The sequence below is a fragment of the Euphorbia lathyris genome, chromosome 3 (assembly GCF_963576675.1).
Source record: "Euphorbia lathyris chromosome 3, ddEupLath1.1, whole genome shotgun sequence".
Taxonomy (NCBI): Eukaryota; Viridiplantae; Streptophyta; class Magnoliopsida; order Malpighiales; family Euphorbiaceae; genus Euphorbia; species Euphorbia lathyris.
The window spans coordinates 67,926,012-67,936,967 of NC_088912.1; the positions used below are offsets into that span (position 1 = coordinate 67,926,012).

General features: G+C 39.5%; 1 protein-coding gene across 1 annotated transcript; it reads left to right on the top strand.

The window, feature by feature from the left end:
- Positions 1–202: 202 nt before the first annotated feature.
- LOC136221818 (protein POST-ILLUMINATION CHLOROPHYLL FLUORESCENCE INCREASE, chloroplastic) lies at positions 203–2,180 on the top strand. Its single transcript, XM_066009262.1, has 8 exons — positions 203–406; positions 708–834; positions 975–1,059; positions 1,141–1,219; positions 1,353–1,466; positions 1,550–1,662; positions 1,741–1,851; positions 1,934–2,180. Exons 1-8 carry the CDS (start codon positions 322–324, stop codon positions 2,045–2,047), a joined length of 828 nt encoding a protein of 275 aa, XP_065865334.1. The 5' UTR covers positions 203–321; the 3' UTR covers positions 2,048–2,180.
- The last annotated feature ends 8,776 nt before the right edge of the window (positions 2,181–10,956 follow it).

Consider the following 10,956-nt stretch of genomic DNA (forward strand, 5'->3'; position numbering starts at 1 on the left):
CGCTCAGCGGGGACGCGTAATGCGACCGGACCGCCTTTTTTTTAAACGATAAATCATACTTGCGAATACTTATACTACAATTTTGTCATTTCTATCCTATTCTTATAGTATAGATTCTTGAAAAAAATATACCACCGAAATAGTCATGAGTTTTGTCCTTTTTATAGATATTTCTTCTGTCCAAGTAATTTGTGTTTGAGGTTGCTTCACTATATAGCTTATCTTAAATTCATGTTCCGCTCAAAACCAGAAGATTAAGTGCCTACTCTTTCTCCCACTCCCACTTTGTTGGTGGTTAAAAGCATAAAAAAAAGTGTGATAATGGCGTCAACAAGTGCATCAGTCTTCAAATTGGCAACGCAACCTTCTTCTATACCTGTAAATCCGTCTGTCTCAAAAACTCTTGGTAAGTTTCTTCCCTTTTGTTTAGAAATACAAGGTGAATTTCAGTTGCTAATTTGGGAAAAAGGATATAGAGTTTTACAATTTAACTTGTTTGTGATGCTATGTAGTTCAGATATTTATCTGATTTGGTATAATTGTCTTGAATAAGGACCAGTAAATTGTTCAATTTTCGATTTTAAATTTCTGCGACTGTGCTCTATCATGTTGTGCTATATGCATCAAATTTTGTTTAGATTCTTCTTACCAAATGAGTATGAAATTGGAAACCAACTCAAGTTATACAATTTGGTCTCAAACTGCAGCTAGTAATTTTTTGGGTGCTTCTGTGCCCATGAGATGTTCGACAAAGAACAGAAGAGTCAAGTTCATTAGGAAAGTGAGTGCTGCAGGAGCTACTGTTACCGTTGCTCCATCAGAAGAAATTACCGAGTATGAATTCTCTTTTCCTCTTTATCGTCATATCAGCATAAACATAAGCTAGCATAGTAGCATAGTAGCATAAACTTTTTCTATACAAGGATCTTTTCAAATATGAATTGTGGGGTAATCTGATAATGGGTTGTTTTCAGGTATGCATTGCCTAGCTGGGCAATGTTTGAACTGGGAAAAGCTCCTGTATATTGGAAAACCATGAATGGTCTTCCTCCATCTTCTGTAAGTTGAATGTTAAGAACTCACACGATTCATGGCTGCTCGTTTTATCCAGATGATGATACATTCATAAATCATTGACAGGGTGAGAAGCTCAAAGTTTTCTACAATCCAGCTGCAGCAAAGCTTGTCCCAAATGAAGATTATGGGATTGGCTTTAATGGTAATTGAATGTTTCATTATGATATCAGAGTAGTGCATCCAATGCCAGATTTCTCAGGGGCTAGGAAATGCATAAAACATGTTGTCAAACAAGGGCAAAATTTTTGAACTTCATAGTATACATATGTTTGCAGGAGGTTTTAATCAGCCAATTATGTGTGGTGGTGAACCAAGGGCAATGCTCCAGAAAAGTCGTGGCAAAGCTGATCCCCCAATATATACTATCCAAATATGCATTCCTAAACATGGTTGGCATAATTTTCACAAAACCTTAGAATCTTGTATGGCATATTAGATTTCCATTTGAGTGGGTATTGATTCATTATTGCAGCCGTGAACTTGATATTCTCGTTCACCAACGGAACTGATTGGGATGGTCCGTACAGGCTGCAGTTTCAAGTCCCTAAACCTTGGAAGAACAGGCCAATTGAATTCTTTAATGAGGTAATTGACACAGTCTATCCGAAGTTAGAAATATGAAAACACATTTTATAGAAATACACATTGAAATTGAAATGACAGGGTCTGGCAGAAGAGATGAGCAAAGAAGGTGCTTGTGATAGAGCAATCTTCCCAGACACAAACGTTATTGTCCAAAGATGTACTGTAGCTGGTAACTTAGCACTTGAAGGAGTAAGTACATTTCATTCGATGCATCTTCCTAAGAATTAAAATTTGTTTATCAAGTTAGTGATTTTGATGGAATTGGAAGCAGGGTGATCGTTGCAATCTGGATTTAGTAGAAGGATGCATGGATCCAGGGTCACACTTGTATAACCCACTAGCCAATATAGATGATGGATCTTGCCCAATTGAGTTGGAGGATTAGCATACATATGGAGGATTGGATTCCCTTTCATCATGGAATACTGTAATTAATACCATACTGTACACATCCATTTACGGCTTAAAACAGCCATCTCACTAATATAATATTTTTAGTCAAACTAATGTTTTTCGCTTGTGCCAATGTCAAACTCTCCTTCCTAAATTGATTCATCATTTTGCTCTATCCCAAATTATAAACTACTTTTGTAGAAATTACTTCTCTATCTTTCTAATGTAATCCTTATTTATTGATACGAATGAATCCCTATGACGGCAGGAACTTGAAGTACCTTGACTATGAAGTAAGACAGAAAAAAGGATAATGCGAGGTACTTTCACTATGAAGTACATTCTATTTATAGGGTGAAGTACATTCTATTTATAGGGTGTCAGGAACAAATCCGGTAGTCTGATGAAGATGTTTACATTAACTTCCTTGGAGGACACGTATCGGCTCCCGGGAACGTAATTTTAGGTAGTCAATAATAATATCCGAATTGAGATTTCTTGATCTTAGGCGTGAATCAAGGTCCTGATCCAAAGAGGATTAGTGCATCTCATTGGTCCACGTGTCCTAGATGTTATTTATTCTAATACGTTCTCGCTTTACACGTTTTTGTTAGCTCGAGATGAGGAGTTGCCATATGTCTTGTGGAGCCTTGTTGCAACTTCTTAGGGATGGTTCAACATTCCGAAAATGCTAATTATTTAAACGTCCTTTTTTTATAAGGCTCGAAATTCGCTGCGTCATACTTGACACGACTTGATTTCACGGTTTTATATGATGGTTCATGTTAGCCGACCCCGAATCATTTCGGGACTAAGGCTTTGTTGTTGTTGTTATACTTGATATTGTTTACCTTCCAAGTAGGTGAGACGTAGCGTCGCGTTGCCTCAAAGCGATGTCATCTCTAGTAGACGTATGGTCTTCCTTGTATACATCATTTCCAGTGTTACATAACTCTAATGGGATCGTGTGCGACACGTACCTATAGGAGAAAAATATCGCCAAAGCCTTTCGCATGGAAAAAGTGGCGTGACTCAAAGATGTATACTTGACCCTATTGTCTACCACCGAAGGGATTTTGGCGGATGATAGCATCGATTTCCTCTATAACCGTATTACTCCCCATCAACAAACCTTCGCAATACGAGGCGCGCCAATACTCACCCAAAGCAGGCTTCACTAGTTATAAAGTGGAAAGTGTTGGTCCCATGTGATTAGTTCCAAGGGGGGGTTAGGAACTAATATAACTTTTTTGCTAATTAATCTTGCCGACTTAATAATTTTGGTGAGTTTATTAACTCAGCTTTGGTCAGCATGGTCGATCTTAATGTAAGACAACTTTAGTCAGATGTTGACTAAGACTGTTTCACTTGAGAGTTGGGAATTGACACTTGTGTGGTCAGCTTCCAACTCAGCACTCCAATTTACTCAGTGTCAGCTTCAAACATTTTATATACTGAGTAAATATAACAAGCAACACAAGCACTTATATATATTTGAGAGAGTTAGAAATTACTCAGTATCACTTATCCTGGTTCGGCCTCTCCGCCTACGTCCAGTCCCTAGAATCCTCCGGGCTTTTAGAATCCAATACTGAGCTCTTTAAGGGTAGAGCACAAACCGATTATAAGCAGTTGAATATGCAAGAGTACCTTCCTCTATTCGTCTACTCAACCCCTACTAAGCGCTACAACCCAACACTTAGATTTCTCTACCACTAAGTACTTAATACCAAGTACTCAGCACACACACTCTCAATATTACAATTGATTACAAACTTGTTCCTTTTAAGATAAAGAACACTTTAGATGATTACAGATAATCAATCTAGCATTTACACAAAGAATAGAAGGTTGGTGTAAGCTTTCTTTCTTGTTTTTGAGTGCTTTGAATTTGTATCTTTCTCACTTGTAATTTTCTGTAAATCAGCAAATGTCCAAGTGATATCTTTGTCCCTATTATAGTTGTAATCTGAGGATCAAATCATTTGAATTTGATTTGTCCGTTGACTCCAAAACGGCTCTTTTGGGGGACAAGCTTCTGGTCAGCTTCAGATGTGCAGGCCAATCATGTTTTCTGATTTTTTCAGATGTCAGGCTTGTCTTCTTCCTACAGACTTTGTCTTCTTGCGGCAGTTTGTCTTATAGCATCGAACAGTTGACCCATGCATCTTGGAATTTGGCTTTTGCGTAATTCAAGGCTTCTATTATTGGTGCAGACAGTTGTCGAATTTTTCTTTTAGCTAACGGATCATTCATGTTGTCCTGAAGACCACTCAGCTCCACTTCAATAATCATTGTCTTTGATTGTTACCAATTCTCATACTGAGTTCTTTTTCCACTCAGCTTCCATGGCCAGCTTCGTTCTGTAGGATCTATTTCTTGAAGCAGACTTCTTTTGTGCTGAGCTTCGTTTCACTCAGCTTCTTTTGATCAGCTTCATTCTGAAGCTGTTGTTCTGAAGATGACTAATCTTCTCTGATGCTGAGTTGCTCTTCACTCAGCTTGTGTTGTGTTCTCATGCTGACTTTGTCCTGTCTTAATCTTTATTTCTTTTTGCATTTATATTTATACTCAATATTGAACAAACAGATTAATACAATTAAATCAAAGCACTTAAATTTAATTGTCTCTTAATCATGGATTAAACTTAAATGATTTTGTCAAATCAAAATCTTGTGGAAAGGTGTTTTAACAAACTCCCCCATTTTGATGTTGGCAAAATATTTAATTTATGGAATTCAGTATTGAGATTCCCCATGATTGAATTACATTTTATTCTTCTGAAATTACTCCCCCGTAAGGGTTGCATATATTGTCTTAACTTAACTCTAAACCTTCTGAGTAATTAGAGAAGACATGTTTATACTGACTTAGTTCAATCCTAGACTTTCTAAGATCCACTTCAGATGAACCTAGGTCAATTTTCAGAAGAGTTCAATGTTTACTCAGTTTGATACATGAATAGTTTTGGTATCAGAGTTAGTGTGTACTGAGTATATTTAATTTGAAGTTATTTGTTTGTTCAATTTTTAGACAGATCAGCATACATCATAAATTAATAAGCATCGCATATAGTTAAGTCAATTTGAATGAAAGGATACTTAATATATATATTCGAGTCATCAAGCATAAATACAGAATAAGCTAAGTCCTAAGTTGACTAAGCTATTGCTTCCTATTAACTTGTGCTTGATGAGCAGCCTGATACAATTTTCCTTTGCCTTTTTCTTTCCGCTGCTTACTACCTGAAGCTTCACCTGTGTCTTGCTGAGTTCCATCAACTTGTGCTTTCTCCCCCGTTTTGCCACCATCAGGCGGAGGAGGGATGAAGGTATCATTGAGAGCAGCACGAGTCAGCTTGACTGAATATGCCTTGAGACGTTTTGTGCTTTCAAATAACCCATCAAGCACTGGAACTCCATCACCCAGAACTGTACCAGTGACACGAATAAATGCGCTAATCATGCTGAGCATGTATTCCTGTGACTTAGCTAGCCAAGATAGTGCTTCTGCTAGCTGAGCATAATATTGATAGTACATTTTAAGTACAGCCTTGTCTTAAATGTCACGCTGAGCGTTTGTGTGACGCACATGGAAAAATAGGCTTTGAGTGGTTTGGAGGATAGTGTTGGTTTTGACCACATCAGTTTCCATCTCCTCTTTACTCAGATTCAGAAGACGGACAGCTTCACTAATTTCATCCATCGTACATTGGGAAGATGAAGAGAGAAGGTCACGAGTACCAGTCAGCTCAGAAGACAGCTTGGTAAAACAATGATCTAACTCAGCCGAGGTAGCGTAGCCCGTGTTGACTATTGGTAAAGCATTGATCTGTCCTTGAAGTGAATTCATGTGATTCACCATCATCAATATTAGCTCAGTCAGCTTGACAAAGGATTCTTGCTTGGGTTGCTGGGTTTGGACTGAGGTCATGACACTTACTAAATCTTTGAGATTCTTGATCTCATTGAGAAGCTGAGTGACGGACGAAAACTCTTGTGATTCAGCATTTACAGACCCAGCAGCATCGGCATGAGAAGTGTTTATATCCTAGAGAAGATGTTGACCCGAGTCAATGATGCGACGTCCGGACTCAGTTGCATGAAGATAGGCAAATTGTGCCTCAGGATTTAACTCAGTGGCTGGAATTCTAGTAGCACCTGAGTGAGGAGGTGTTTGATGTTGTCCTTGAGTAGAAGTGCCAGTATGGTCAGCAGCTGGACTTTGATGGTGATGAGCAGCAGGAGCTGACTGCTCAATGTTCTGCAAAATAGGATGGGAAGGAGGTGGATCTGCAGAGATAGTTACCTGCTCAACATGGACTTGAGTTGGTGCAGGGAGAGGCACCTCAGGTTGAGCAGAATTTTCCTTAGCTTGCTTGTCTCTGTGAGAAGCTAGGACTTTGAGCTCTTGCTCGGCTTGGTTTGGATTGTCTGGAGTCTTGGCATGTTGCTCGGTATGAGTAACAAAGGCTTATTTTTCCTGTGTAGAGGGATTAGGATGCGATGTGAAGAACTTGAATTGAGTATCTGTAAGGTATGTGATTTCATCCCTCAGAGGCGAATCATCCAGGAGGTCAATAACTGGAGATCTATAAGCCTTCTTCTTAAGCCTTTTCAACTTTTTGGTCTTTGGGGGAGACAGGTCAGCAGGAATGGAATCAAGAGATGATTCTACACCGTGATCAGTGTTGAGTCCTTCATTGACCATTTCTTGTTCTGGGAGCTCAGCATCAACTGTCTCATTCTGTTCAGCTGGACTTTCATCTTCCTCAACATTCTCTGTTTGTTCTTGCTCAGCATAAGTTTCTTGATGTTGCTCAACATCCTCATCATGATCATGCTGACCTTTATGGTCGCTTTGTTCTTCTGCTTCTTGATCAGCAGGAGTTTGCTCAAGGTCAATCTCTTGGCTTCTGATGAAGTGAGAATCATCAGGAACAGCAAAGCCAAGAGGGACAGCTTCAACTGGACTCAGCTCAGAAGTTCTCTTCTTCTTCTTCAGAGGGGTTTCCTCACTTTCCAGTTCATCACGCTCATCTTGCCTCTTTCTTTTCTCTGCTGACTTACCCTGATCAGCATCAACTTTCTTCCCTTTTGACACAACCCGAATTTTCTTGGGGACAGCATCAACATCCTTTGACCTGGTTTGGATTGCCTTGAATTTCTTTTCTCGCTTGGTTTGGATAGCAGCTTCGACTACAGCGATATTTTCTTCCTAAGGTAGCTCAGCATCAGCTTCCTCCCGAGCTTCCCCCTCAGCTTCCCCTTGAGCCTCCTCGATGACCCCTTTTCCCTTCTTGGGCTTGATAGGTTGGTTATATACTAACCCAAACAACAACGCAGCCGTAATTTCAGTCCCCACGGTTTCTGTTTCATTTATCAAGTCGATTTGGTGATCTTCAAGGATTCTGGTAATAAGAGAACCCAGTCTGAGCTTGATAGTACTCTGTTGGAGTGCTCCTACTAGAAATACGGGCATGTTGAGAGGGCTGTAGGTCAGCATGTGCCAAATGAAGCACTGCTCGAAGTTTGAAGCGGATGATGCTGCGTTGAATTTTGGGAAGATAAAGTTGGTTAGTATATAGTGTGCCATCTTTTGGTTTTGTCCCATGCACGTGCTGGGTATTTCCCCTTTGTATCCCACAGGTTTACAGAAAGTGGCTACGTGGTCAAGCTTTTCCTTAGTGGTCTTGAATTCCGTTCCAATATTTGGAAGGTTTAGCAAGGTTGCAAGATAGGAAGGGGTAATGGTGAGCTTCTTACCTTTAATGTGAGTTACTAGATGGTCAGCATCACTTCCATCAACACAGAGGTTGGAGTAAAATTCACATACTAACCTAGGATAGGTTCTTCCAGCTAGCGAAAAGGGTCCAGCCCATTCGTTTTTCGTAATCCATTCACAAAATGGTTGTTCATGTGTTATGAAGCTTGGAGAGAACCATCTACATCTGAGAACTTCATGATTCTTGACACTTAGGTATACCTTAACAAAGAATTTCTCATTCGGCTGTTTGTCCTTCTTCTTCTTCTTTGAAGAGGTTGCTAGGTCAGTTTTGGGATTTTTGTTTGGAATTAGGTCATGCTGACCTTGTTGAGGAGGAGACTTAGGGTTTTCATCGGTGTGGTCGTCGTTGTTACCGCCACCGGAAGGATTTTGGGATTTCACTATGATTATGAATTCTTTGAGAGGATTTTGGGATTCAGAGAGAAGGATTTGAATGCCAAGGATTTCGAGTGTAAAAAGTGATAAGTGGGGATACTTCCACTATTTATAGAGGTGATAATTGATCCTATTCATTGAACTAGCCGTTTAACCTCGAGATTATCAACCGACAGAGATTCTGGCATTTATGACACGTTCGGCGCATGGGTTTTCTCATTATTGCTTACGTTATCCTAGGTGGTTATTAATGCGTGTGCTAGCATTTAATGTTTTAAATGGGTTTTACTCAGTATTGAGAATATCAAACGTTTGTGATTCTGAGTAGTCAGTTTTACGTAGGATAGTTGTTTGTGGACTTAGTAACTCAGGTTAGGAAAATCACTCAACATGTATGTCTACTCGGCTTAGGGTGATTTCATGTCATTCTTAACTCAGCATGCAACAGTTACTAAATTATCACAAATCACTCAGCATGGTAATCACTCAACATTCAATTTAGCACATAGAATTATTGAAGTGGATTAGACATACCGATAGCTTCCCTTAGTATGTTAAATTGCTCACGAGCCAAGGGCTTCGTAAAGATATCCGCAAGCTGTTCATTTGTTGATACATAGGTCAGCTTGATCTCACACTTGAGTACATGATCTCTGATGAAGTGGTGTCTTATGCTGACATGCTTCATCCTGCTGTGTTGGATTGGATTCTTAGATAAGTCAATGGCACTCTTGTTGTCACATTTGACTTCTATTGTTTTTGTTTTGACACCATAATCCTCAAGCTGTTGCTTAATCCATGGGACTTGGGCCACACAGCTTCCAGCAACAACGTACTCAGCTTCAGTTGGAGACAAGGCCACTGATGATTGCTTTTTACTAAACCACGAAACCAGACAGCTTCCTAGGAATTGACATCCTCCTGAAGTGCTTTTTCGTTCTAGCTTATCTCGTCTATAGTCAGCATCAGTATATCCAATCAGTGTGAAGTCACTTGTATTTGGATACCATAAACCTGCATTAACTGAGCTCTGCAAATATCTGAAAATTCTTTTTACAGCTATTAAGTGAGATTCCCTGGGGTCAGCTTGATATCTTGCGCAATAACATACTGAGTACTGAATGTCAGGTCTACTGCAGTAAGATAAAGTAGAGAGCCTATCATACCTCGATATAACCTGCTGTCTACAGACTTACCTTTTTCGTCAGCACAAAGGACAGTGTCAGTACCCATTGGGGTTGATATGGGTTTACATTCCTCCATATCAAACTTCTTTAGCATTTCTTTGGCGTACTTAGACTGACTTATGAAGATGCCATTCTTACCTTTCTTAATTTGAAGTCCAAGGAAGAAGTTGAGTTCGCCCATCATAGACATTTCGAACTCAGTTTGCATCTGTTTGCTAAACTCTTTGCACATAGAATCGTCAGTAGCACCAAAAATTATGTCATCTACGTAAATTTGTGCAAGTAGGGTATTTTTACCCTTTTTCTTAATAAACAAGGTTGTGTTAGCTTTGCCTCTGACATAATTACTAGTCAGCAGGAAGTTGGTCAACCTCTCATACCAAGCTCTTGGAGCTTGCTTTAGGCTGTATAGGGCCTTTTTGAGTTTATAAACGTGGTTTGGAAATTTTGGATCTTCAAACCCTGGAGGCTGACTAACATATACCTCTTCGTTTATAAAGCCATTAAGAAATGCACTCTTAACATCTATTTGACATAATTTAAAGTTCATAAAACTTGCATAGGCACAGAGTATACGTATAGCTTTTAACCTAGCGACGGGTGCAAAGGTTTCACCGTAGTCAATGCCCTCTTGCTGACTATAGCCTTGGGCTACAAGTCGGGCTTTATTTCTGACTACGTTGCCTTGCTCATCTAATTTATTTCTAAAGACCCACTTAGTTCCTATGGTCTTTTGATTCCTAGGTTTAGGTACTAAATCCCATACCTCATTTCTTGTGAATGGATCAAGCTCTTCTTGCATAGCGTTGATCCAATATTCATCGTGCTCACCATCAGCAAAATTCTTTAGCTCATGCACTGAGACGAAGGCAACATTGCTGAGATACTTCCTAAGCTGATCTCTTGTCATCAGCTTATTTTCAGCAGCATCAAGAATGGACTTCTCCGAGTGTCCTCTTGGAATTTTTATTTCTTTGGGCAATGTTGAGTTGTTTGGAACAGGTGTTTCTATAATCTCTGCAGGAATAGATTGGTCAGCAAAGGTTATTTCAGTTTCTTGCTTACCTTTGGTCAGCCCTTGTATTAATGACTCAGAGGCTCCATTTTGATCAGCAGAAGCTGAGCTTGGTTCATCTTCATTGAGCTGAGTTGACTTTCCTGCAGGGTCAGCTTCATCGAACTCAATATGGACAGACTTTTCTACAACCTGAGTTCGTTTATTATATACCCTATATGATTTGCTGTTAGTTGAGTACCCTAAAAAGATCGCTTCGTCAGCTTTGGCATCAAATTTTGCAAGATTATCTTTTGTGTTGAGTATAAAACATTTACACCCAAAAGCACAGAAGTAGCCAATGTTGGGCTTTCGTCCTTTCCAAAGTTCATATGGGGTTTTCTTAAGAATAGGTCTAACTAAAGCCCTATTGAGAATGTAGCATGCTGTGTGGACAGCTTCACCCCAGAAATACTTTGGAAGCCTATTTTCACTTAGCATTGTCCTAGCTATTTCGACAATTGTTCTGTTCTTCCTTTCAACAACCCCATTCTGTTG